We start from the raw sequence: 24,571 nt of genomic DNA, 5'->3' as shown, positions 1-24,571 counted from the left end.
TGTTCAGTCCTGATTTTTTTTTTTTTTTTAAATATTGTTGGGACTAGGGGCCCTCTCTAGCCCTTTGATGCAGGTAGTTTGTTATTCCGCACCAGACTGTGCCACATGTATGGATAGTTCTTAGCAAGCATGCACCGGAACAATTGTGCAAACGCCTCTCTAGCTCTGAGGTCCAGTTCTCTGTCTGTGGTATTCTGGCGGTGCCTTGCTCCAGCGGTGCACTTCAGGCATTAGTGACGGTGCAGCCGGATCAGGAGTTCGTGCGTCAGTGGAGCCAGAGGCCAGAACTCTCAGATCATTGGTGGAAAGGGAATGCTTTCAGAACCCTCAGCCCTAGGCCCCATCCCTGTGGAGGGTCTGGACTTCTGGTGACAGCCTGCGCATGGGAGGCGTCTGAGCAGTATTTCTGGATAGTCTAGCCACTTAGCACCACTGATTTCACCAGAGACACATTGTTTTTTGTGCCTCTGGTGTTGTTGAGAGATAAAGGCAGCAAACTGAATTGCCTTGTGGAAGGCTGTTGGATTCTGGTTCCTCACTCAGTCTTTGTCTCAGGGCAGCTGCTGAGGTCTGAGGGGCTCGGTCCCCTCACAGTCGAATGTTGAAATCGTCTGTGTGGTGGTACTGAGAGGTGGGGATCTTTCGGGGTGATTGGGGAAGAGGGCAGCAGCAGCCCTGTGAGGACACAGAGAGGATGCCATTTCTAAGGAGCAAGTGCTCACTAGACGCTGAGTCTGCTGGTGCCTTGGCCTTGGGCTTCTGGGCCTGCAGCAGTGAGAGAGCACCCTGTGTTCTCACTGACCCAGCCTCGTGTGTTCTGTGAAAGCCTCTTCAGCAGACTGAGACCACCAGCTAAGCGTCCTCCTGTCTGATGAGGGCGCTCACACGTTAACCAGTCAGCCACAGAATGCAGTCAGTAAACCTGGCCAGAACGGGCAGGTGTGGACTCATACCCAAGCACGTGGGTAACTGGTTGGTGCAGCTCAGAGTCCAGCCGTCAGCCCTCCAACTTAGATTTTTGAGTTTGTGTGAGCATTTGTCAGCCATGCAGTTCATCATTGCTGAGTTGTTTCTTCCTGAACATAATTTTTATGTTTAATAGCCGTCTCTGGGCATTTCACAGACATTTCTGAGGCTTTATGGCACAAAAGGGGAAAAAAACCAACCGACCAGCCTGACTTCCTGTAGAAAGACGGCGGATGTTTTGAGCATATAGTTTCTGCTAGGCCTGCAGGTTGACAAGATGAGTGAGACATAAGTAAGTAACCCTTGCCTTCAGGGAGCTTCTCCGGCAAAGAGGGCATGTGCACAACATAAATTGCTGTCCGTGAAGACAAATAAAACGGAATTGCTCTAAAAGGAAGAGAAGAGCCTGCACATACCTGCCATCCGTCTGTTTTGGAGTTGGTTCTCTCCAAAAGTCGTTAACGATTATCATCCCTTAGGAGCTGGATCAAACTTGTCACAGATAAATTGCATGGCCAAAGGACAGCATTTGGTTGCTAGGCAACATTTCTCCTTCAACGCAGGTTATTTTTCCTCTCCAGGGCTCAAGGCCTTAGTTGGGGTTTGGGGGGTGGCGGTCCCTAGGAGCTAGAGGCATCTCTGTGGGTACTGCCTCTTCAGGCTCTGTAGATTCCTGGGTGAGGGCTTATTTCTGGCGTGGGAAATGGAATTTTACTTCAATCCCACTACATCATTGAGAAACACAGTTAATTTGATAATAAAATCACTTATATTTTCTTCCAAATAGTTTAATGACCTGCCATTATTTTTCTGGCCTTACAAAGTAATCCATCAAGTTTGTTAACTGTTCACAGAAGCATCTAGGGGCTGAGTGGTCAAGGGAATTGCATTCCTGCATCATAGTCCATTGATTAATACCTCCTGACATGAATTGGGATCATCCATACATTTCTTAGTACTTCATCTTCATTCTCATATCTACTCTCATATCTACTTAACTGTCAATCTAGTTTTCAATAGTTACAGGGACATAAGGGAATATGAATTCTTCGAGCTTAAGGAAATAACTCTTGCTGCTTTTTTAGTTCTGTGCTCACCAAACATTGGCCACCTTAACATGTATTGTTAATTACAGAGTACATAGCATTCGTTGTACATACCAAGATGTTGAGTAAAAGCTCTTAACATGTTTATCGAGATGAGCTCACGCTAAAGAATGAGGAGGACAGTTTGCAGGATCTCGACATGTTTTTCGAGCTAATTGCATACTTTTTTCCTGAAGATACGACATCCGCTCTGCCCGTGGTGAGGGATAATGCTCGGTTCTATTCCTGGAGATGTAAAACACAGCGCAGGGTTGCTTCCTGCTTCCCCTCCTTGCTGGAGTTTGTGTCTGCAGCGCCTGTCCGCTCACATCAGTCTGTCCAAAGGCATCAGTTTTAGTGGAAGACAATCTCCCCATGAGTTGTCAATTTTGTTCCTCTTGGTTTGCTTTCCTATAAAAATGCTAATGTTTGTCATGATTTCACAGGAGTGTTTCTAGTCCCTAAATTTGTTTTTTAATTTCTTTATATATTTATATCTTAGCTCATTGTGTTTCTTTCTCCCACAGGAATTTTAAACAGCTGTCAAGTGAAGTGGAATTTATGACAATTAATGGGACGACTTTAAGGAATTTGGAAATCCTGCAGAATCAGGTCAGGCGAGGGCTTGTGGGTTCAAGGTGGTTTGGGGAGGGAGTTTGCCGTCCAGCACCTGCTCTTGGGCCTGCAGTGAAAGTGACAGAGTGGCCTTTGCCTGTCACCTGCTCACTGCGTGGTGACCTCAGTACTTACTTTTTGGAAAATCAAATTACCAGATTCTTCTTTGTGGTTTTGGGAGGAGCTACAGATCCGTCCTTTTAAAAGAATTAACCAGCATGAAATTACCAGCAGTTTCTGTGTCATCATTTCTGCATCAAATGTTTCTTTAGAAAGGCATCCTCCTTGAAAATTAATGTGAAATGAATTCTTTTTGTCTGCATGTTTTTTTTTTTTTTCTACATCTCTTTAACTCTTTCTTGAAATGTTTGCAGTCTCATTTTGTTAGCCAGCATTTGAAACAAGTTACTGTGGTACTCAGTTTGACCATAAGATGCATAGTGTTTCACTTCACAAATTTAAATCATTGGTTGCTTCCCCTTTATTAATGAATTAGGAAAATCAGGGAGACATTAAAATTCATTTTCATTTATTAAATTGGCACTTGGAAAAAGAAATTATAAAACTGTTAAAAAATTATAGAAATAAAGAAGCAATTCTAAATCATTTGATTAGGTAATGGAGAATTGGAATGATCTGAATCAAAAGATTGGAAGCTGTTCAGAAATATCTGTTACTGCTGTGAATTAAATACTGAATTTATTCTCCTGACTCCTGGTTCCATATGTTATTTATTTATTTATTTTTAAAGATTTTATTTATTTACTTGAGAGGTAGAGTTACAGAGAGTGAGAGGGAGAGACAGAGAGAAAGGTCTTCCTTCTGTTGGTTCACTCCCCAGATGGCCACAATGGCCGGAGCTGTGCCGATCTGAAGCCAGGATCCAGGTGCTTCTTCCGTATCTCCCACGCGAGTGCAGGAGCTGAAGGACGTGGGCCATCTTCCACTGCTTTCCCAGGCCATAGCAGAGAGCTGGATGGGAAGAAGGGCAGCCGGGACTCGAACCGGCGCCCATATGGGATGCCGGCGCTGCAGGTGGAGGATTAACCTACTGCGCCACGGTGCCGGCCCCGGTTCCGTATGTTATTAAGCACTGATTTTCTCTCGGTTTCTCCCTCTTCCACTCTCGGCTAGTGTATCCAAATCAGGCTTGTTTTGTTCAGTAACATTCTTACCCTGCCAGTCTGTCAACTAGAAGCCGAGTTTCTGTCCGGCCAGTCGTCTTCTTACCGTGTCTGCGGACGTCCCCAGGACAGGAAGGAGATTGTGGGGGTGAGAGGACAGTTCGCGGCTGAAGAGGAGGCTGTCACACAGCCCCCGCGTTCCAAGCTCTCCTTTTGCAGCCTCCTGTGCCCTGGTCAAATGCTGCTACAGAATAGTCAGTTCTGAAGTCAGAAGTCATCTGTCATCAAAGCACCCTTTAGAATCCCTCCCATGACCAGGGCATGCGCCTTTGTAGAATGGAAGCTCAACTCCGGCCTGCCCTTCCCCAGGGCAGTGGAAGGGGGTGATGCGCAGGGGTAGGGCGTCAGTAGAGCTACAGGGTTGTAGGACACACGTCTCCCACTGCCCCTCTCTGGTCCAAGCCAGCCCCTCCAGTGGTATCAGCTGATTGGAGACTGATTCCCGGCCCCTGTCCTCCTCACAGGACCCTTTCCTCCAGACAGGCCCCCTGGCTCGTGTATGCGGACGTGTGGTGCTGTCGTGAGCTGGACCCCCTTGGTCTGCTCCGCCTTCCTGGACACCCTCATACAGCCTTTCCAGTGTCCTGCCTTCTCTCTGTGCTCTGCATTGAACTGTAGGCCTGGGAGCTCCTGTCACATTTTTCTAGTGGATGATTGCCAGCTGGCATTGTGTCTTTTTTTTTTTTTTAATTTATTCATTTATTTGAAAGGCAGAGTTACAGAGAGGCAGAGGCATAGAGAGAGAGAGAGAGAGAGAGAGAGAGAGGGAGAGGGAGAGGGAGGTCTTCCATCTGCTGGTTCACTCCCCAAGTGGCCACAAAAGCCAGATCTGCGCTAGTCTGAAGCCAGGAGCCAGGAGCTTCTTCCTGGTCTCCCACACATTTGCAGAGGCTCAAGGACTTGGGCCCTCTTCCACTGCTTTCCCAGGCTATAGCAGAGAGCTGGATCAGAAGCAGAGCAGTTGAGACTCGAACCGGCGCCCATGTGGCATGCCGGCACTGCAGGGGTCAGCCCTACCCGATACGCCACAGTGCTGGCTCTGGCATTGTGACCTTATAATGAGTCTTTTCTCCCAAACTTGGGCCATGCCTTTGATGATTGGACTGCCATGTTCACAGGGGTCCTCTGTAAGTAGCTGGTTACAGAGGAAACAAAAAATGAATCGCCTGACTCAGGTGGAAACAGCAACTTTAGGTTCCAAATAAGTTTTAAAACTTACAAATGTTCCATTGTAATGCAATGGAACCTTGGTGAAAGTTGATTCTCATCTCTGGTTAATTATGAATCTTATTCTTGGGTTTAATTTTTTTTTTATGATTGATTTATTTGAAAGTTAAACAGAGAAGGAGAGGCAGAGAGGTCTTCCATCTGCTGGTTCACTCCCCAGCTGACTGCAGCAGCCGGAGCTGGGCTGATCCAAAGCCAGGAACTTCTTCTGGGTCTCCCACATGGTTGCAGGGGCCAAGGACTTGGGCCATCTTCTACTGCTTTCCCAGGCCATAGCAGAGAGCTGGATCGGAAGTGGAGCAGCTGGGTGCCCATGTGGAATGCTGGCACTAAAGGCGGCGGCTTTACCCGCTTATGCCACAGCGCCGGTGCCGGGGTTTAATTTCTAAGTGGCAGAACAGAGATGGAAAAACTTTTTTTTTGACAGGCAGAGTGGACAGTGAGAGAGAGACAGAGAGAAAGGTCTTCCTTTTGCCGTTGGTTTGCCCTCCAATGGCCTCTGCGGCCAGCGCACCGTGCTGATCCGAAGCCAGGAGCCAGGTGCTTCTCCTGGTCTCCCATGGGGTGCAGGGCCCAAGCACTTGGGCCATCCTCTTCTGCACTCCCAGGCCACAGCAGAAAGCTGGCCTGGAAGAGGGGCAACCGGGACAGAATCCGGTGCCCTGACTGGGACTAGAACCCGGTGTGCTGGCGCCACAGGTGAAGGATTAGCCTAGTGAGCCATGGCACCGGCCGAGATGGAAAAACTTTACTGGAGATGTAATCAGACTAAATTACAACTGCTAAGGCCTGCAGGGTACATACCTAGGTTGCAGTGTGGGTTCACCTCTAATTCTAGTGCCTTTTATTTGTTCATTGAAGTCCTGAGTGTGTCACATTGTCTTTAAAATGGTAACTCTGGGACCTGACACTGTGGCATAGCAGTTAAAGCTGCTGCCTGCAGTGCCAACGTCCCATATGGGCACTGGTTCAAGTCCCAGCTGCTCCACTTCCAATCCAGTTCTCTGCCATGGCCTGGAAAAGCAGTAGAGGATGGCCCAAGTTCTTAGGCCTCTGCACCCATGTGGGCGACCTGGAAGAAGCTCCTGGCTCCTGCCTTCGGTTCGGTACAGCTCCAATCTTTGTAGCCATCTGGGGAATGAACCAGCAGATAGAAGACCTTTCTCTGCTTCTGCCTCTCTGTAACTCTGTCTCTCAAATAAATTAAAAAAAAAATTTAATTAAAAAAGTAATAAATAAATAAAATGATAACCCTGGGACAGTGGGAGATGCTGGATTGCTGCAGGAAATTTAGATTGTCTTCACTATAGTGTAATTCCCATGATAGGGAAATATGCAATTATATTTTTAGGATGCTGGAAACAAGCATAAATTTCAAAGGAGGCTTCTAAAGAATTTATTCTTAATTAGGAACTACAGACTATCCCTTTTCTATATAAAGCATCAATACTTTATCATTTGGATATATATATAAACATATGTGTATATATCATAAACATTATTAAATGAATGCCTGTTGGGAGCCACACATTATGCTAAATGTGTGTGACTTTGATAGCAGGGTATATAAAATAACTGGGCAGGTGACCAACTAATTATTTGGCACAAATTTTTCTAGTTAATAAAAATTGTTTTCTTGTGTTTCTTAGACTGATATGAAAACGAAAGGGAGCTTACTCTGGGTCTTAGATCACACGAAAACTTCATTTGGAAGACGGAAGTTAAAGAAGTGGGTGACCCAGCCACTCCTTAAATTGAGGTAAAATTAATCCTTTTTTGTGTCTTATCTGAAACTATAATTATGAAATTAAAGGTATGCTTGTCTTTTTAAAGCCACAGTTTCCCTGGTTTATAAGGACACCATTTTAAAGTAGGGAACATTTTATCTTGTAACTGGCAGTAGATTATCTGTGTTGTGAGGGTTTTACCTCATCCCCAGGAGTGAGCCTGCTTGCAGATCGGGAGACGTGGTGTTACCTGGGGACAGTGAGTTGTCCAGGTAGTTTGGGCCCTCAGTAGCAGAGGGCAGTAGAGAAAACCCAGGCCGCAGAGGTGGTTGGTGCCGTCTGTGACTTTGCCTGTGAGCCTGAGAGGTTGGCAGCTGGGGGAGTTAATGCAGTGATCTTGAGCTGGGGATTGTGATGATCAGAGCAGGGATTCTGTTTTAGGAGGGACAGGAGCATGGGCAGACCCAGGGCTCCTTTAGGGAGGGCCTTGAGTCTGGTGGGTAAAGCACAGCGTATCCAAGTGTGTCTGCTCATTGGGATTATCTGGGAAGCTTCACCAAGTGTGTATGCCTGTATTCAGTCCCCAAAGGTTAGCGTTTAGATGTGGCTGGGCTGGGGGTGGTGGTAAATGTTCCCTACTTTAAAATGGTGTATCAGGTAAAGCCACGACCTGCAATGCCAGCATCCCATATAGATTGAGTCCTGGATGCTCTGCTGCTTATCCAGTCCCCTACTCATGCACCTGGGATAGCAGTAGAAGATGGCCCAAGCGCTTGGGCCCCTGCACCCACACAGGAGACCGGGAAGAAGCTCCTGGCTCCTGGCTTTGGATCAGCCCAACTCTGGCTGTTGTAGCCATTGGGGGAGTAAACCAGCGGATGGAAGATCAGTCTCTGTGCCTCTCTCTCTGTAAACTCTGTCTTTCTAATAAATGAATAAATCTTAAAAAAAATTTGTCTGAAAAATGTGGCTGGGGAGTTGGAATTCTGGGGAGTGTTCCCCAGATGCTTCAGACAGGCAGGTAGGTTGGGTGATTCTGACCTAGAGTAGGGCCGGGCCCTTGGCAGGAGCCTAGTTAATACTTGCTGGGTGAGTGCTGTGGTTTACTGAGCTCGTACTGTGGACGAGTGTATACCACTCAACGTTGCTCTTTGAGAGGGGTCCCTGGTGTGAGGGAGGGGTTCAGAGAGCTTCTGTCTTCTGCTCAGTGTTTCACAGCTGGAAGAGGGAAAGTCCAGGTTTAAAACTTTGTCCTGAACAGAATCCCCCCGACCCTGTGGCCGGGGCAGAGAGGTGAGGGGGTGTGGGCCCTGTCGCCTGAGTCCACCCACTAAGCCTCCTGGTCCCTGCCTTAGGAATGGTAAGACGCTTCATCGAAGGACTGCGGTCAGGAATGAAGCAAGACAGAAATGCTGCCAGCCACTTAGAGCCCCGCGACTCACACAGGTGCTGTGCTAGGGCTGTGTGAATGATCTCTGTTAAACCTCACACTTAACTCAGCGGCATGCAAATAGTCGTAGCAGATGTTGTCTTTGGTGGCAATGAGCTCTGAGACTGTTTTGAGACAGTGTTGCCAGACCACTTCAAATTCTTTTTTCTTTATTTTGACAATATTATTTTACAATAGTATTAGTATTTTAACAATATTATTAGTCTTCTTTTAGATTGATTTTCTACTTATTTGAAAGGCAGAGTTACAGAAAGACAGAGGGAGAGACAGAGAGATCTTCTGTCTTCTGGTTTACTCTTGAGATGGCTACAACACCTAGGACTGAGCCATGCTAAAACCAGGAGCCAGGAGCTTCCTCTGGGTGTCCCGCATGGGTGCAGGGTCCTAAACACTTGGGCCATCTTCTGCTGCTTTCCTAGGCACATTAGCAGGGAGCTGGATCGGAAGTGGAGCAGTCGGGTCTCAAAAAACCGGTTCCCCTATGGGATGCAGTGTTGCAGGCAGAGGCTTAACTCACTATGCCACAATGCTGGCCCATTTCAGATTCCTGAAGACCTTAAGACATGGGAAATTGTCAGGGTATAGAGGAAGTCCTGGAAGTGGAAGTATCTCTGCTAGTTATAGTCCCGTGAAGCAAGGGAACACCTGCAGAGCACGTGCGGATGGGGTGGCCTACTGTGGACAGCAGCGTACAGGTGCAGTGTTCTGGCTGACCAGGAGTGCCTGCCCAGACATCCACCACAGCTCTTGCTTTGTTAGAACGTCCAGCAGGAGAGATGCACCAGCAGACGCTTGCTTGTCAGTTGAGCTTTCTGTTTCTGTTGTTAAACTTTCTTTTATGTAACCAGGATTAATTGGAGATAAATGCAGTAGACCATGCTGCCTGCTCTTTAGGGCTTGACACATGTCTCCCGTGGGATGCTGCCTTCCCAGAGAGGTGGAGAACGGATATGTCAGGCATGGACCGCAGATGCTTTGGAATAGGAACTTGACACTGCCCTCATACATCAGCCAAAAACAAACACACGGTACTTGTTCTTTGCCCTTCTTATCTTGGGTCATGGTTTTAAAACTATTATCTTCCTAATCCATTAAAGTCCACTTCAAAACAATTCCAGTTAAATCCTAATGGCATTTGTGGCCTGTTCCAGACACATCCCTGGAGAGAATATTCAGCCGATTGGTCAGTGCTCGGCTATATGTTGTTTGCTGCTCATGCAGGCTAATATTCTGTCTGTTGATGACAGCCACGTGTTAGCTTAGGGTCTGGTTTTCTTCCACAGAGAGACCAGGGACCTGACAAGATAAGGCAGGCCTCTCACAGTTCTGCATGATCCCATGTTAGGGAGCCATCTGGGAACTCCCTGAAATCCTCCAAGAGCCTCTTTGTATTTTTGTACTGTCCTGGCTCTCAGCACGACACAGAGCTCCTAAATCTAGGGCGAGTGTTCAAGTTTCAGAGGATTTTTCTACCTCGCGTGACCTTTTAGTCTATACAGTGGCCTCTTTGGTGTAGAGTTTTACTGGTGACTTTCAGAAATTATGAATGGCTTTCACTTCCTACTTAAGGATGGCGTCAGAGTTCACTCAGGTGGTCGAGACAGGCTTGCACTCTGTTGATGCCACAGTGGCTTTTTTAAGCAGGCAGTTTTTCTCATGCAGTTCTTGGGCTTCTCGTAAATGAGCTCTACAGTGACAAGCCCTTAGTCCTAAGGCCTTTTATTTTTATTTCTATTAATTTATTTAAGAGGAAGAGACAGAGCTTCCATCTGCTGGTTCACTTCCCAGATACCCACAGTCAGTGGCACCGGACTGGGTCTTGATCTGGGAGCCAGGAACTCAGTCCAGGTCTCCCTTAAGGGTGGCGGAACTCATTTACTTGGACCATCATTGCTGCCGTTAGCAGAAAGCTGGAATCAAGAGCCAGAACATGAAGTAGAACCCAAATTTTCTGATGTGGGATGCAGATATCTTAACCACAAGGCTAAATGCCAGCTCTCCGATTCTTTTTAAGATTTACTTATTTATTTAAAAGACAGAGTTACAGAGAGAGAGAGAGAGAGAGAGAGAGAATCTTCCATCTACTGGTTCACTCCCCAAATGGATACAACTGCTAGGGCTGGGCCAGGCTGAAGCCAGGAGCTTCATCTGGGGGCCCCATGTGAGCGGCAGGGGAACCCAAGTACTTGGATCATGTTCTGTTTCCTAGCCATTAGCAGGGATCTGGATTGGAAGTGAAGCAGCTGGGACTTGAACCAACGTTCACATGGGATGTCAGCATCGCAGGCAGTAGCTTCAATTCCTGTGCTACAACACCAGCCCTTCCTTGAGACCTTTTAAAATTAAATTATTTTGATTTTTTTAAGTTTTATTTTTGTATTTTTTCTATCTCTTTGAGTTAACGTATTCTTGTCAGCTTTTCACTTATGTGCCCTAAATATTTTCACCAGTATTGTAAAAAAAAAAAAAAAAAAAAAAAAAAAAACCACAAAATGCAACTTCTGTTTATAAATGTTGATAGAAGGAAAATTGAAATGAATCTGTATGCTAGGCTCATCTATGAAATGTATGAGTAGAATCTCTAAGATAATCTGTTAGACAAAATGAGTCATTTCCAAGGAAGATTTGGTTATCTGAGAAGTATTAAAGATTTGGCAATGTATTCTTAAACATTAGGAAGGAATTGTGGGATTTGACCTATGCCTTGAGCACTGGGGCTCCCCAGTGCTTGCTGCCGTGGTCTCTTCTCACGTCCAGCACGTGCAGACTCTCCGGTGCCTGTGGCTCCTCCTGTGCACCCTGTGGCTGCCAGGACGTCTCTGTTTCAGAAAATGTTCAATTAAAAAAAAAAAAAATCTTCTTGTTTGAAAAGCAGAGTGACAGAGGAGAAGAAACAGGGAGAATGAGATCTTCCACCCACTGGTTTTCTCCCAAATGCCTGCAACAGCTGGGGCTAGCTCAGGTGGAAGCCAGGAGCCAGGGATTCCACGTGAGTTTCCATGTGAGCGGCAGGAACTCGAGTACCTGGGCCGTCGTGTACTCTCGGGCATCTTAGCAGGAATCTGAACTGGAAGTGTAGAGTAGCCGGGGTCAAACCAGCACTCCAGTGTGGGCTGTGTGCACACACATGAAGCCGTGGCCGTTAACCCTAAAGCAGAATCTGAGAAACCAGTCCCCCCTCCTTTGCGAATGAATCTCTGGGATCAACAGTGAGCACATTGGATCCCTGGCAGGAGTCGTGTCCTGTCACCTTGCTGTGTCATACAGTCACTCTTTTTCGAAAGGCATCTAGCTGAAGGCTTGCAGCTGATTGAGGACGCCCTGCACCTCCGCGCCGCTGGCCTAGCCTTTCTCCTGTCGCCCCTGTTCTCCTCACATGATCATGTTTGAAATGCGTGTCTGGTTACGGGGCCCCTGCTACTCAGCCTCGAGGTCATGTGTTCTGGGCCTTTGCACATTCTGCTCTTCCTGAAATGGGGACTCAGGCCCACTTTTGTCTGTCTCCGGGCCTGCTGCTGCTCCGTCCCGGTCTCCTGTGCTCGCTGTCCGTCCTCTGAGTGTCCTGCGGGTGCTAGCGCTGCTCCTTATTCCTGCCTCACTTCCTCTTCCTTCACCGTCTCCTGCCCCTGTGACCATACTGTCACCATGACTGAATGTGAAAGTGCTCTCAGTGGCTCCCGGGTTTGTGTCTCTGGTCCTCCCTCCCGCATTCAGCTAAGTTCATTCAGGAGGTGCACCCACAGACGTCTCAGTGTGACCATACTCCACTCTCTCTCTTCTCCAGACTGTTCCACTTCAGGCACTACCACGACCATCCTGCCTGGGAGTGGCTTAGGCGGGAAGCGTGGGAGTAATTAGGACACTTCCTTGGACAGCCAGACCCACTCTTTGTCTTCTTCTTCTTTTTTTTTAAAGATTTATTTTATTTTATTTGAAAGAGTTACAGAGAGAGAAGAGAGAGAGAGGTCTTCCATCCACTAGTTCCCTCGCCAGATGGCCACAACGGCCGGAGCTGAGCTGATCAGAAGCTGGGAGCTTCCTCTGGGTCTCTCACATGGGTGCAGGGGCTTGGGCTGTCCTCTGCTGCTTTCCCATGCATGGCAGCAGGGAGCTGGATCAGAATTGGAGCAGCCAGGACTTGAACCGGTGCCCATATGGGATGCTGGTGCTTCAGGCCAGGGCTTTAACCCGCTACGTCACAGCACCGGGCCCCAGAGCCATTCTTATACTGAGTCAGTCCTTTTGCTTTTTTCTTCAAAACGTATCTAGAGTCTGTCCTTGCTCATTGCCCATCGCCCCATCTGTGCTACCATCTATACTCACGTGGACCCCCTTTTAGTGAAAGTCTCCTACCTTGTCTTTTCCCAAAATAACAATGAGATCATGTCACTGCCCTGCTTTAAACTTCATTGGGTTTCTCTCATGTCTCAAATCAAATCAAACTTTCTTAAGCATGGTTCTTCTGATTGTGTCCTGCCCTTGTTATCTCCTGATGCCTCTGGCTGGATTTGGATCTGCAGTGCCCAGTGCAGTGAATAATCAGGAGGGGTGCATGTTTGGTGCAGTGGGTCAGACACACTTGGACTCTTGCACACCACTTCTGGTTGCAGCTTCCTGCTGATGTGCACTCTGGGAGGCAGCGGGTGGTGGCTCCGGTGCCCGAGTCCCTGCTGCTCTCTTCAGAGACCGGGATTGATTTCCAGACGTCTGGCTTCCACTTGACCCAGCCCCAGCTGTTGTTGGCATTTGGGGAGTGAACCAGTGAATAGAAAATCTGTCTTTCTTTATTTTTTTAAAGACTTACTTATTTGAAATGCAAAGTTACAGAGAGGGAGAGGCAGAGAACAAGAGGTAGAGACAGAAAGAGAAAGAGATCTTCCATCTGCTGGTTCACTCCCCAAAAGGCTGCAACAGTCACTGTAGGGCCAGACCAAAGCCAGGAGCCAGGAGCTTCATCCAGGTTTCCCACATGGGTGCAGGGACCACAGTACCTGAGCCATTCTCTGCTGCTTTTCCAGGCACATTAGCAGGGAGCCAGATGGGAAGTAGAGCAGCCAGGACTCGAATTGGCACCCATATGGGATGCCAGCACTGCAGGCAACAGCTTAACCCACTATGCCACAGTGCTGGTCCCATCTCTCTTTCTCTTTACGTTTCAAATAAATACATATTAAACAAAACAAAAAGAAGAAGAAGAGTGAATCTCTCTAGCTCTCTCTCAGATATTTCCTCTGAGAAGTCCTCCTTCCTTCCTGCCCTAGTGAGAAGTAAACCCTTCTTGATTTTTGTTCTTATCCCTGTACCCCCACCACATACACATGTGTGTGCGCACACACACACACACACTCTGCATAAACATGCTTTGAATACCATAGGTGACCAAAATATTCTGAACAAGTGAATTCATTTGAGAAAATGTTCAGGTTCCGAGTAGACTGAGAACAGAGGGCTGCCTCTGTAAGGGAAGTGCAGCTTTCTCCTCCAGAAAGCTGATTTTGGCAGACCTGTGGAAGAGGTGGTTTTCCTTTACCTGACTCCTTGTTTTAGTGCTGCTGAACTGGTTGGGAGACATCATTTCCTTCCTTTGAGTAGAGTAATTGTTTGGCCAAGCCTGAAAACATTGTGTGTAGCACTGGAAGAAATGGTGTGGCAACATCTTGCATTCCTGTCACCTCTGTAGTGGAACTGAAGTGGATAGACTCGCTGACACAAAGTCATGGAACTGAGGAAGGCAGCCCGGCTGGGTGGTAGGAAGGTGCTGCCTTCCAGCTTTAGGCGTAAGTAGTTTCCGGTATCCTGTGAAAGGTCTGACTCGGAGCTCTCAACACACTTGAGTGGGGAGTTACTTTCCTGCGAATACTTGAGGGTGCTGTGATTTCCTGTGGCTCCTTAAGGCCATGCTCGTAGAATTTGAGTTCCCCCATGGGTGATGTAGATGGCAGTTTGGTTTGCTGGGGCTGCTGTCACAGAGTACTCACTGCTGGGTGCAGACATGTATGAAGAAACATGACCCACTGGAGCTGGTTTGTTTCTGAAAACAACGTCCCTGCAAGGGTGCCCGTGACAGTCAGAACCTGCACTCCTGAGCTGGCTCGGGCAGATGTGGGACAGGGAGGAAGGGGAGGGACTACAGAGAAAGGAAGCTAGAAATGGGAGTGGAGCCAGGAATTTAACCCAGCGTGGGGCACAAGCACCTCCTACCTCGGCCCTGAAGTGTTCGAGCGGTGCTGCCCTGTACCTGCCCCGCTGTCAGACCCAAGCCCACCTGTGCAGAGCGCCCATGTTGGACTGGAGCATCTGCTCCACCCTGTCTGATTGTGTTAGGATGGGCAGAGCCTTTGGCTTAGCCGGCTGCAGGCTGCTCCTGATGGCAAGGCAGAGGCCGTGTGTGTTTGTGTCTGTGTGTCTGGGTCTGTGTGTGTGCCATCAGCCATCCAAGACCTAGCAGGCCACTTCCTCTACCAGTTCTCTTACTTGCCCATGTTTTTTCTGCCTGCAGTGGCCATGAGGAGTGTGAGAATTTGCAGCCACTGCTTGTGAGTGGGGCAAGATTGTGTGGGTTCCTCTCAGAGTGACAGACGATCAGCAACTGAGCGCCCTCTGTGGTTGGGCTTGGCTCCCAACCTCTAGCTGTTATTTCATACTCCAAGCCTAAGTCCTGGGTGTTTGGGGAGCAGCTTCACATGCTCACTGATGAAGCACATATATATGGTTATGTTAACACATTTGTCAGCATTAAACATGGTGTGTTCATCAGGGTGCAGCTGCCAACAAAAATACCCTCAAAAGTTAATGACTCCATGAGAGCGGAAGTTGATTGCTGCTTCTTTTCATTGGCACAGTCATAGTCTTTCTAGATTGCGGGTGTTGTGGGATTCACATTGTGCAGGCATTTGGGAACCCCTTAGCCCCTGTGTTCTTAGCCACGTGGTCTCCACAGCCGTGCTGGACACCCCCTCGTGGAGGGAGAGACTGGGGAAGATTCATGCTTTTGGTTCCTGCAGTAGCACACATCTCTTCTGCCCACATCTCACTGGCTGGAAGCTGTTCTGACGGCCACAGCTCACTGTGGGTGTTGTCCCGTTGTTTGTCAGGGCAGAAGCAGAAACATTCACTGAGCACCTAGCACTATTGCCAGAGATGACTTTTTTTTTTTTTTTTTTTTAAGAAAAAAGATATCTTTATTTGAAAGAATTACAGACAAGCATGGGCAATGGGTGGAGAGTGTCTTCCATCTGCTGGTTCACTCCCCAAATGGCCACAATGGCGAGAGCTGCACCAATTCGAAGCCAGGAGCCAGTAGCTCCCTGATTTCCCACGTGGGTACAGGGGCCCAAGAACTTGGGGCATTTTCTGCTTTCCCAGGCCATAGCAGAGAGCTGGATCAGAATTGGAGCAGCTGGGACTTGAACCGGTGCCCATATGGGATGCTGGCACTACAGGCAGCAGCTTTACCCACTATGCCACAGCACTGGCCCCAAGAGATGGTTTTTTTCCTTTTTCTTTGTTGTTGTTTCAAACTCCATTATACTTTTTCTTCCCTCCCTTCCTTCCTTCTTCTTTCCCTCATTCCCTCCCTCCCTCCTTTTCTTCCTTCCTTCCTTCCACATTTAAAAAATGAACTTAAATGTATGGGTTAGCCGTCCTTTCCTGCCTGCCCCACCTGGCCAGATCCAGCTCAGGAGTCCGGGTTATAACTTTGGTAGGTACCCTTCCAGGAACTTCTGTCTTAAGAAACAGATCAGTGTGGCTGTGAAGGGGCCATGGTCTGCACAGTCCTGTGCGTTGCTGCCTCCTGTGGAGTGTGGGGCAGGAGTGTGTGCGCAGTGTCCATGGTGTGCACAGTTCAGTCTCAGCAGGAGTTGGCGTTCTTAGGTAGCTTCACGTCTGATTTGGCCAAGCTGCAGTCAGCTGGTAGGGGAGGAAGATATAGGCTACTCACTGTCTAGCTCAAGACCACAATCAAAGCAAATGAGCAACACTTCTAAGATTCAAATTAGCTTTTCAGAAAAGTTCTCAGGAGAATTAAGTATTCAGAGTTAATTGTTAGCCTTTAAAGTCATATAAACAATCAAAAGGGAATAGAAAATTGGTTATGGTAGGAAACAAGTCCTTAATTGCATTTTTGTGTGACTTTCTAATGCACTAAGTACATTTTACTTTGGTAAACCCGTATGTTTGGAGTGTTAGTGTTTGTATTTCTAATGCATTATCCTGAATTAATGATGTAGTAATAGAATGTTACATATTTCCTTCCACTTAACATTTATTTTATATTAATAAAACTAAACATCACTTTTAGCACCCTGGAACTTCTTGTATGTCTGTTCCTGTTTTATTTTTATTTTTTAAATTTATTTGAGTGGTAGAGAGAAGCGGGGAGGAGAGAGACAGACAGACAAATAGGGGCTGTGCTGTGGCGTAGTGGGTAAAGCCACTGCTTCCAGCGCCTGCATTCCATAAGGTCGCTGGTTCATTGGCCAGCTGCTCAGTTTCTGGTCCAGCTCCCTGTTAATGGCCTGGGAAAAGCAGCAGGAGATGGCTCAAGTGTTTGGGCCCCTGCCACCCATGTGGGAGACCTAGAAGGAGGTCCTGGCATCTGGCTTCAACCTTGGTCTCAGCACTGGCTATTGTAGTTATCTGGGGTGAACCAGATAGGTGGAAGCTCTCTCTCTGCCTCTGCCTCTCTCGCTGTACCTCTGACTTTCAAAATAAATAAATCTTTCAAAAACAAAAAAGCAAAAAAGACAGACTGAGAGACAGAACTCCCATCCATGGGTTGGCTTCCCAGGTTGCCACACAAGGGCTAGATTGAGTTGGGCCCAAGCTGAGGGCTGGGAAGTTAGTCTGAGTTTCTCATCGTGGGTGGCAGGAACTCAATTACTTGAGCCGTCACCGACGCCTCCCAGAGTCTGGAGGAAGGAGCTGGAGTTGGATATTGAACCCACATACTCTGATGTGGGATGTGGGTGGCTTAACTGGTGTCTGGATTGCTGGGTGAACACCCACCCCTTGTTGACTCTTACTGATCTGATATCTGCTTGGGCTTGCTTCTTCTGGTTTACGTAATGGTCATATTATTTGGAAATACTTTTAGGAATAATATGAGGCCTAGGGTACAGATGCCTTCTCCCAGAGTTTTGTTTGCTTTTGCTAGGTGCCTGGTGGCACTACCCGTCTGGGACCGTCTCGACTCAGGGTCACTGCCTAAGATGCATTAGTTCCTCCAGGTGATGCTGAGCAGGACTGTGGGTCCACCCTTCCTCTGAGGCCGGCATTGCCCAGCGCATCTTCTGGTGCGCCTCTGCAGCGCACATCCGTGTTAGACTGCTGGGTCATTTCTCTGGCTTCCTGCTTTCTTTCTGTTTTTGTGTAGTTACTGATTGCCAAGTGCTGGTCTATGCTGCTTTTATGAGTGAGGTTTTATGTTTTCATTTAGCTTTTAAAATTGCCCTCAGGGGGAGGGGTGGCCTGGAACTCCTATTTCCGCCATTCCCAGAAGCAGAATTCATATTCCTGCTTTTCTCAAAGGCTCAGGTGTGCAAACTAAGCTGATACTGAAGGGTGGCTGTCAGAAAACCGCGCAGTTCAATGTTCTGAAGGTGAATTGTACTCTGTTGACAAAATGTTGCCTCATTAGCACCTCAGTAATAAAAACCACTTACGGCTTGTTGTATGATTTATAATTTGTGATAGTGTAAATATTCAGAATAGCTCTTTAGGATGTAGTTTTATAAGTAAAATACTGCCTTTCTTTCATGCTCTGTACAGCTTGGAACATGATACTTGTGGGTGTTATTAGTGTGTCTCTTTCCCCAGCATACTCCTTCCCCCTCCTCCTCTTCCCTTCTCATCTAATCAGCCCCACTCCTGTGAATTTCAGCTCCTTAGTATCTCTTGGGACCCTGAGCTTCTCGCTTTCCTGTGTCCTCTACTCAGGGTAGACCTTCAGGGTTGCCCTCTGAGCTTTGCTGCCTCTGTTCATACCACGCGCGTGGTTCTCACTGCTTCCTGGGTAAGTCTCGGGACATGTGGCCTGCACTGCTCACGCGACCAGGCCCCTGTGCTCCCTGTCGTCTGTTTGCTGCTCTCGGGCCGTCCTCCCTCCCCCGCACATAGGTGTCCTCCCAGGTGCTCCTTTTGTGCCTGCATCATAACCTGGTTATTTTCTTCTCACACTGTTTAAAAAAAAAAACTTAAAAAAAAAAAAGCCTTTTCAACACTACAGTGCAAATTCTGTAGACAGAGGCTCCCAGGTCTCTTGTTAACAGTTACAGCCCTCAGGCTACCACCTTTTACAACTAGAGCTTTGTAAGCACCCAGCAGTTCTTCACCGAGGGCATGGATGAACGACACATGTGTAAGGTGGAGCGCTAAGTCCAAGAAGGATGCCTAGGTCCTAGGGAAGAGCTTGTGGTCCTGTTTCTGAAAGGTTATCTTGGTAGTGGGCTATGTCACATGACCAGTGTGTTATTTATGAATTTAATTTATTCATATTGTATCCTCTGTCTGTAAGGGAAGTCTTGCAGTAAAACAAACTTAAAACTCAGACTCCCTACTACCAGTTTGCATTTCAGCTTTTTCCTCCGAATAACCTCATGTGTGATTACAGTGGCAAGTCTGCTGGAAGCAGTGTGCAGGCATCCGCGCCAGTAGCTACGGGTCACACAGAGTGGACACTGACAGCATCATCCAGTTCCTCTCTAAAGGTGTAGGACCCCCGTGACACCCACTTCTGGTCCTTGGTCCCTGCTGATGTTGTATTTCCAGGCCCTCAAGGCCTCTGTGTTTTGGTGTCAGGAATGCAATGACTCGGGGGCCTTCTGTGCATGTACCTGGCTGGTGTTGTGTAGTTGGACGGTGGGACACTGCAGGGCCTGTGGGAATAAGGCCTTTATCCCCGCCCACTTGACATTGCTGCCTCCTGTTTGTGGCCTGCCTCCTACCAGCTCTCGGTGCTTGCACAAAGATAATGATTATCTGCTGGTCTGACATGTTTTTCTCTTATATTTATTTGCAGGGTCTTAGCACTGCTGCTAATTAACAATTCTAAAGTTTGTAACCATTGTTTTTAAAATTTGAGAGTTTAAATTAAAAGATCCTTATCCATTTGCATTCTGATCTGCATATGGGAGATAAAAATGGATTATAGCTACTGCATTGATAAGAAATTTGTGGTACCCAGTGCAAAGTGTCCTTTTATTTTCTTCATGTCCAAGTATTCATCTGTAACAACTTATAACATGTTTAACATGCTTGCTTTATTTTTTTTTTTATTTATTTATTTGAAGGGCAGAGTTACAGACAGAGAGAAGGAGAGACACAGAGAGAGGTCTTTTATCCACTGATTCATTCCCTAAATGGCCGCAATGGCTGGAGCTGGGAGCTTTTTCCAGGTCTCCCGAGTGGGTGCAGAGGCCCAAGGACTTGGGCCATTTTCTACTGCTTTCCCAGGCCATAAGCAAAGAGCTAGATTGGAAGTGGAGCAGCCTGGACAAAAACTGTCGCCCACATGGGTTGCCAGTGCTGCATGTGCAGGCTCAACCTACTACGCCACAGCACCAGCCCCATAACATGCTTTCTTAGGACAACCTAGTAACCATTCTCTACATAGTACTTGATGGGACGGGTGCTGTGGTGTAGCGGGTAAAGCTGCCAAGTGCAGTGCTGGCATCCCATATGGGTGCTGGTTTGAGTCCTGGCTGCTCCACTTACATTCCAGCTCTCTGCTACGGCCTGGAAAAGCAGTAGAAATTGGCCCAAGTCCTTGGGTCCCTAAGCCCACTCGGGAGACCTGGAAAAAGCTCCTGGCTCCTGGCTTCGGATCAGCACAGCTCTGGCCTTTGGGGCCAACTGGGGAGTGAACCAACAGATGGAAGACCTTTCTTTCTTTCCTTCTTCCTTCCTTCCTTCCTTCCTTCTTTCCTTCCTTCCTTCCTTCCTTCCTTCCTTCCTTCCTTCCTTCCTTCCTTCCTTCCTTTCTTTGTCTCTCTCTCTTCTGCCTCTGCCTCTCCTTCTCTCTCTGTGTAACTCCAACTTTCAAATAAATAAATCTTAAAAAAAAAAAACATCCACATAGTACTTGAAATCGTCACCGCCTGTTAGATTTGGAGCTTGGGATCCTGGGACAAGCTGTCCTTGTGCCATCCTTCCTTGTTTCCTATGCACAGAACGCCTGCTTGCATGTATATATCTACACCTGGCTCTTTCCAGGCTTCTATTCTGGGTGGGCAATTTCTCCCTCCCCCATGCTGCACTTTGTGGTAGCTACTAAACCCATTTTGTAATAGCGATGAGAGTTAAGCCTGGATGACTGGACACTGCTTGCAGGCTTTGTGCCAAGTGCTTCACATGGATTATTTTCTTGAAATCTTAAGGTAACACTAAGAAATAGGGTTCCTTGCTGTCATTTTATGTGTGAAGAAACTAGGGCAAGGTTCAGTAATTGGGAAATGGCAAAGCCTGGACTTGAACGAAGGCCATCTGCCTTATGGGCCCCAGTTCTTAACCTCTGAGCTGTTACCTCCCTAAAGAAGGTTGGGTTGGCCGGCGCTGTGGCCTAATAGGCTAATCTTCCGCCTGCGGCGCCGGCACCCCGGGTTCTAGTCCTGGTCAGGGCACCGGATTCTGTCCCGGTTGCCCCTCTTCCAGGCCAGCTCTCTGCTGTGGCCCGGGAGTGCAGTGGAGGATGGCCCAAGTACTTGGGCCCTGCACCCGCATGGGAGACCAGGAGAAGCACCTGGCTCCTGGCTTCGGATCAGCTCGGTGCACCGGCCGCGGCGGCCATTGGAGGGTGAACCAACGGTAAAGGAAGACCTTTCTCTGTCTCTCTCTCTCTCTCTGTCCACTCTGCCTGTCAAAAAAAAAAAAAAAAAAAAAAAAAAGGTTGGGTTAAGATCAAGCATAGTGGAATATGCTTTTTCTTTTGGTAACGCGAGGCTTGGCTACAGCTGCTTTCCTTGTGTTTTCCCAGATCCCACACCAACTCAGCACGACCTTTTCAGCCTCTACAAAACAAATAGTCTTATATCTTTGAAATGAAATCTTCTAGGATGACTTCATAAATGTGACTTAATTTTTTGCCTTTTCTCTGTCGCAGGAGGAAACCTTTAGTTTTTGAGGTAGTAGCTGTCTGTGTAGGCTGCCTTATATGTTGACAGATGGCATCATTTTGTCTGTCCTCAAACCATCTGTAGCATCAACTTAATGTATTCCAGTTGGTGTCATCTTTCATTTATGCAGGAGTGAGTTATTAAAGTAAAAACTTTGTATTTTTATAGCATTTTGGGTAAATGTTAAAGTAAAACATTGATTTATTCTATCACAACATCCACTGTAAAGAGAATTTAATTTTTCTTCACCTCATGTTGATGTGCTTGATATGTGATCTGTAGAACTGGACTGACGGCCATGGAAGACAGTGCAGGCATGAGCTCAGTGGAAGCATCCGTGTGCTGAGATTCCTGGTTTGGAAAGAGAACAGCGGGAAGGGTGGCACAGGGATCTGACCCCCAGTGAGCCAGGCAGGCCCTTCGGAGGAGAAGTAGCTGGGAGTTTGCCAAGCCCAGTGGAGTGGGTGGGCAGTAGCACGAGGAAGAGTCTTCCCAGAGCCCTCAGTACATGGAAGAGCCCCGATGTCCCCAAACTTGGAGTGACTGAGATTTGGAAGAAGTTAGGTCCCGTGGGCTGGGAGGAAGACAGTGGCCGGAGATCTCCAGTGAGACCTGAAATGTAAACAGAGACCAGGTTCCTTGCAGGTCACTTAGGGGTTCTGGACTTGAACCTGAGTAGTGGCAAGTCATTGATGAGCTAAAACAGGGGTCAACATGAACAGATTGGGGTGTTTGGCAGATTGCTTTAAGCCACAGCATGAGGAAGGGCATGGAGAAGGAAGTAGCCGTGCAGGGAGCTGGGGGACTGAGTCACTGTGGGAAGTGATTTTGACTGGGGCCAGGTGGTACAGCAGAGGGGAGGTAAGTTGGTGGGTTCCAGAGCCTCTCCCCTGTCCCCCCAAAAAGGAGGAGCCATTCTGTGTCTGTGAGGCTCTGTCTTGCTCAGCTGTGTCATGCTAGACCAAATGCTTGTTCTACAAAGGAGGGAATGAGTCAGAGACAATGGAACCCAAATGAGACCAGAAGTTAGTATAGTGGCTCCTTGTTGTGGACAGGCGTGGCCTCACAGGGAGAGTGATACAGGTAAAAGCACACCACTAATTGTCAGGTGTTCATTTTAACTGCCCTCCAGGCAGGATCCTGATGTAAGGTTTGCCCTTCACAGCAGTGTGTGTGCTGTCAACAGAGCTTTGAGAGACAAACATATTTAATCAGTACTTAATGTCACCCTTTCACCCAAAACATCAGTTCATTCTTGAACCCACTTGCTAATTTACTCATTATTTTTAAAAAATTACTGGGAGAAGGGGCTGGCTGTTACCTACCAGATATGTTTACTTATGTCAGTATTTGTTATCAGATAGGCGGTTAGCCCTAGTGTGGGCCAAATCTCAATTAGGGTACGTTAGGTCACTCAGGTTTGCTTTTTAAGTTGACAAGGTCTGTTACTTGGGGTGTCGCCACGGAAACAGTCCTGCAGCCCTGATGTCCTGGTGTCACATCTTCTGCACTTGGCTATTGCGACTCTCAGGTTTGCTCAGGCTCACCGTGCCTGATGGCATTTCTGTCAAATAGTCCCAAGCCTTTCAGCTCTCATTACCAGCAAGCCTGCTTATGGGTCACTGTAGACCTCTTGTATTGACCAAGTTAGTGCAAGCTGCTGTAGCAAATGAGTTGTTAATCCGAGTGGTTTAAATGTATTGGAGGTTTTTTCTTTACAGTATAGGTCCCTTGGTAGCAGACATGGGGAGGTGAAGGGTTTTCTGCTCCACTGAGGGGCCCAGGCTGGAGCCCAGGTAACACGTGGCTCATAAGCTGAGCGTCTGGTTTGCTGAGGGGAAGAGTGAATGTGCAGAATCACACAGGAAGTTGTGATGGGCCCGTGTCAAAGTGGCTTCCCTATCTCTAAGCCACATTTTGTTGACTAGGACTCAGGAAAAGGCCCTGCCTAACTGCAGGTGAAACTGGGAGTCACAGGCCGCCGCGTGGCCAGTCTCTGTCAACACTAGCTAAGACTTTCCTTCTGGGACCTGCTCTTGGACTCAGACAATAAGAGGCAGGAAAGACCAGGGACAGGAAGCTGTCTCCTTGTGCTTTTCTCAGTGCCTGTGTCACAGTCCCTGGTATCTGAGTGGGCAGTGTGTACATTCTGAATAGTTACTGATGACAGCTTCCATAATTACTGATCATTGCTACCGTTCTCTCTCACAGGGACATAAATGCCCGACTGGATGCTGTATCTGAAGTTCTCCATTCAGAATCTAGTGTGTTTGGTCAGATAGAAAATCATCTACATAAATTGCCCGACATCGAGAGAGGACTCTGTAGCATTTATCACAAAAAAGTAAGTGCGATATAAATGAAATCTATTGAAGCTCATCGTGTCCCTCAGCTTGAGGACACCAGAGGTTAAGGGAAAATCCTCTGAGAGCTCTGTCGTGCTTGTAAGATCTCGCGAGTAGCAGGAGAGGAGAGTAAAAGCTTCAGAAATTTTGATGCACACATTAGGGTTATTCCTCTTTTTCTGTTGTAAAAAGTAAAGTTTTCCAGCTTTTGTCAAATGTACCAACATATGGAGGGTCTTCAAAGAAAGAGCTTCTGGAAAGTGTGCATTATTTTTGAATTTTATTTTTCTGAGGCCTTTGTGAATTTCCCTTGTATGTCGAGGTCTTTCAGTTGTAATACAGGATGTTCTGTTTCATCCCCAGAGGCCAGGCCGGCATCAGAATGGGAGTTCATTTGCATCTGCTCTTCTAGAAAAGAGGTGTCTCACTTCTTTTGACCAAAAGCAGCTTCTTATTTGCCTTAACCAAAGGAAAACCCGCCGGTGTGACATTTGGGAGGCTTTGGCCTTAACCAAAGGAAAACCCGCCGGTGTGACATTTGGGAGGCTTTGGTTACAGTGATTTTGGATACTGAAAATGAGTGCGAGGCGTCATTTTGACTTCATCATTTAAGCTTAGTAGTTTGACTCATAACATTATCCAGAAGAGTTTTCACACCAAAAGGAATAATGTATCAATTACTGCTGCTCTTGTCTTCTCTCTTAGTTACTCTTGTGGTTTTATGCCTTTGAAAAAAAATCTGACTGTAGTTTCACTAAGGAGAGAATCAGATACGTATGTGTGTACAACCCACCCTGTTCACCAGAGCTGCAGCATAAGAATTATTCATATTCATGATAAAAAATTTCAGTGGCACGCAA

General features: G+C 47.4%; 1 protein-coding gene across 2 annotated transcripts in view; it reads left to right on the top strand.

The window, feature by feature from the left end:
• The window catches only part of MSH3 (mutS homolog 3), a 178,447-nt gene that overhangs the window by 68,274 nt on the left and 85,602 nt on the right, over window positions 1-24,571 (top strand). For both annotated transcript variants that reach the window (XM_062212494.1, XM_062212493.1), the window contains exons 11-13: window positions 2,579-2,663; window positions 6,727-6,836; window positions 23,578-23,710. In XM_062212494.1, the coding sequence (XP_062068478.1) occupies window positions 2,579-2,663; window positions 6,727-6,836; window positions 23,578-23,710 (328 nt within the window). The remainder of the gene's footprint in view (window positions 1-2,578; window positions 2,664-6,726; window positions 6,837-23,577; window positions 23,711-24,571) is intronic.

This window comes from Lepus europaeus, chromosome 15 (assembly GCF_033115175.1).
Source record: "Lepus europaeus isolate LE1 chromosome 15, mLepTim1.pri, whole genome shotgun sequence".
Lineage (NCBI taxonomy): Eukaryota > Metazoa > Chordata > Mammalia > Lagomorpha > Leporidae > Lepus > Lepus europaeus.
Note: the sequence above shows the minus strand (reverse complement) of the source record. Positions and strands in the feature narration are given on the sequence as shown.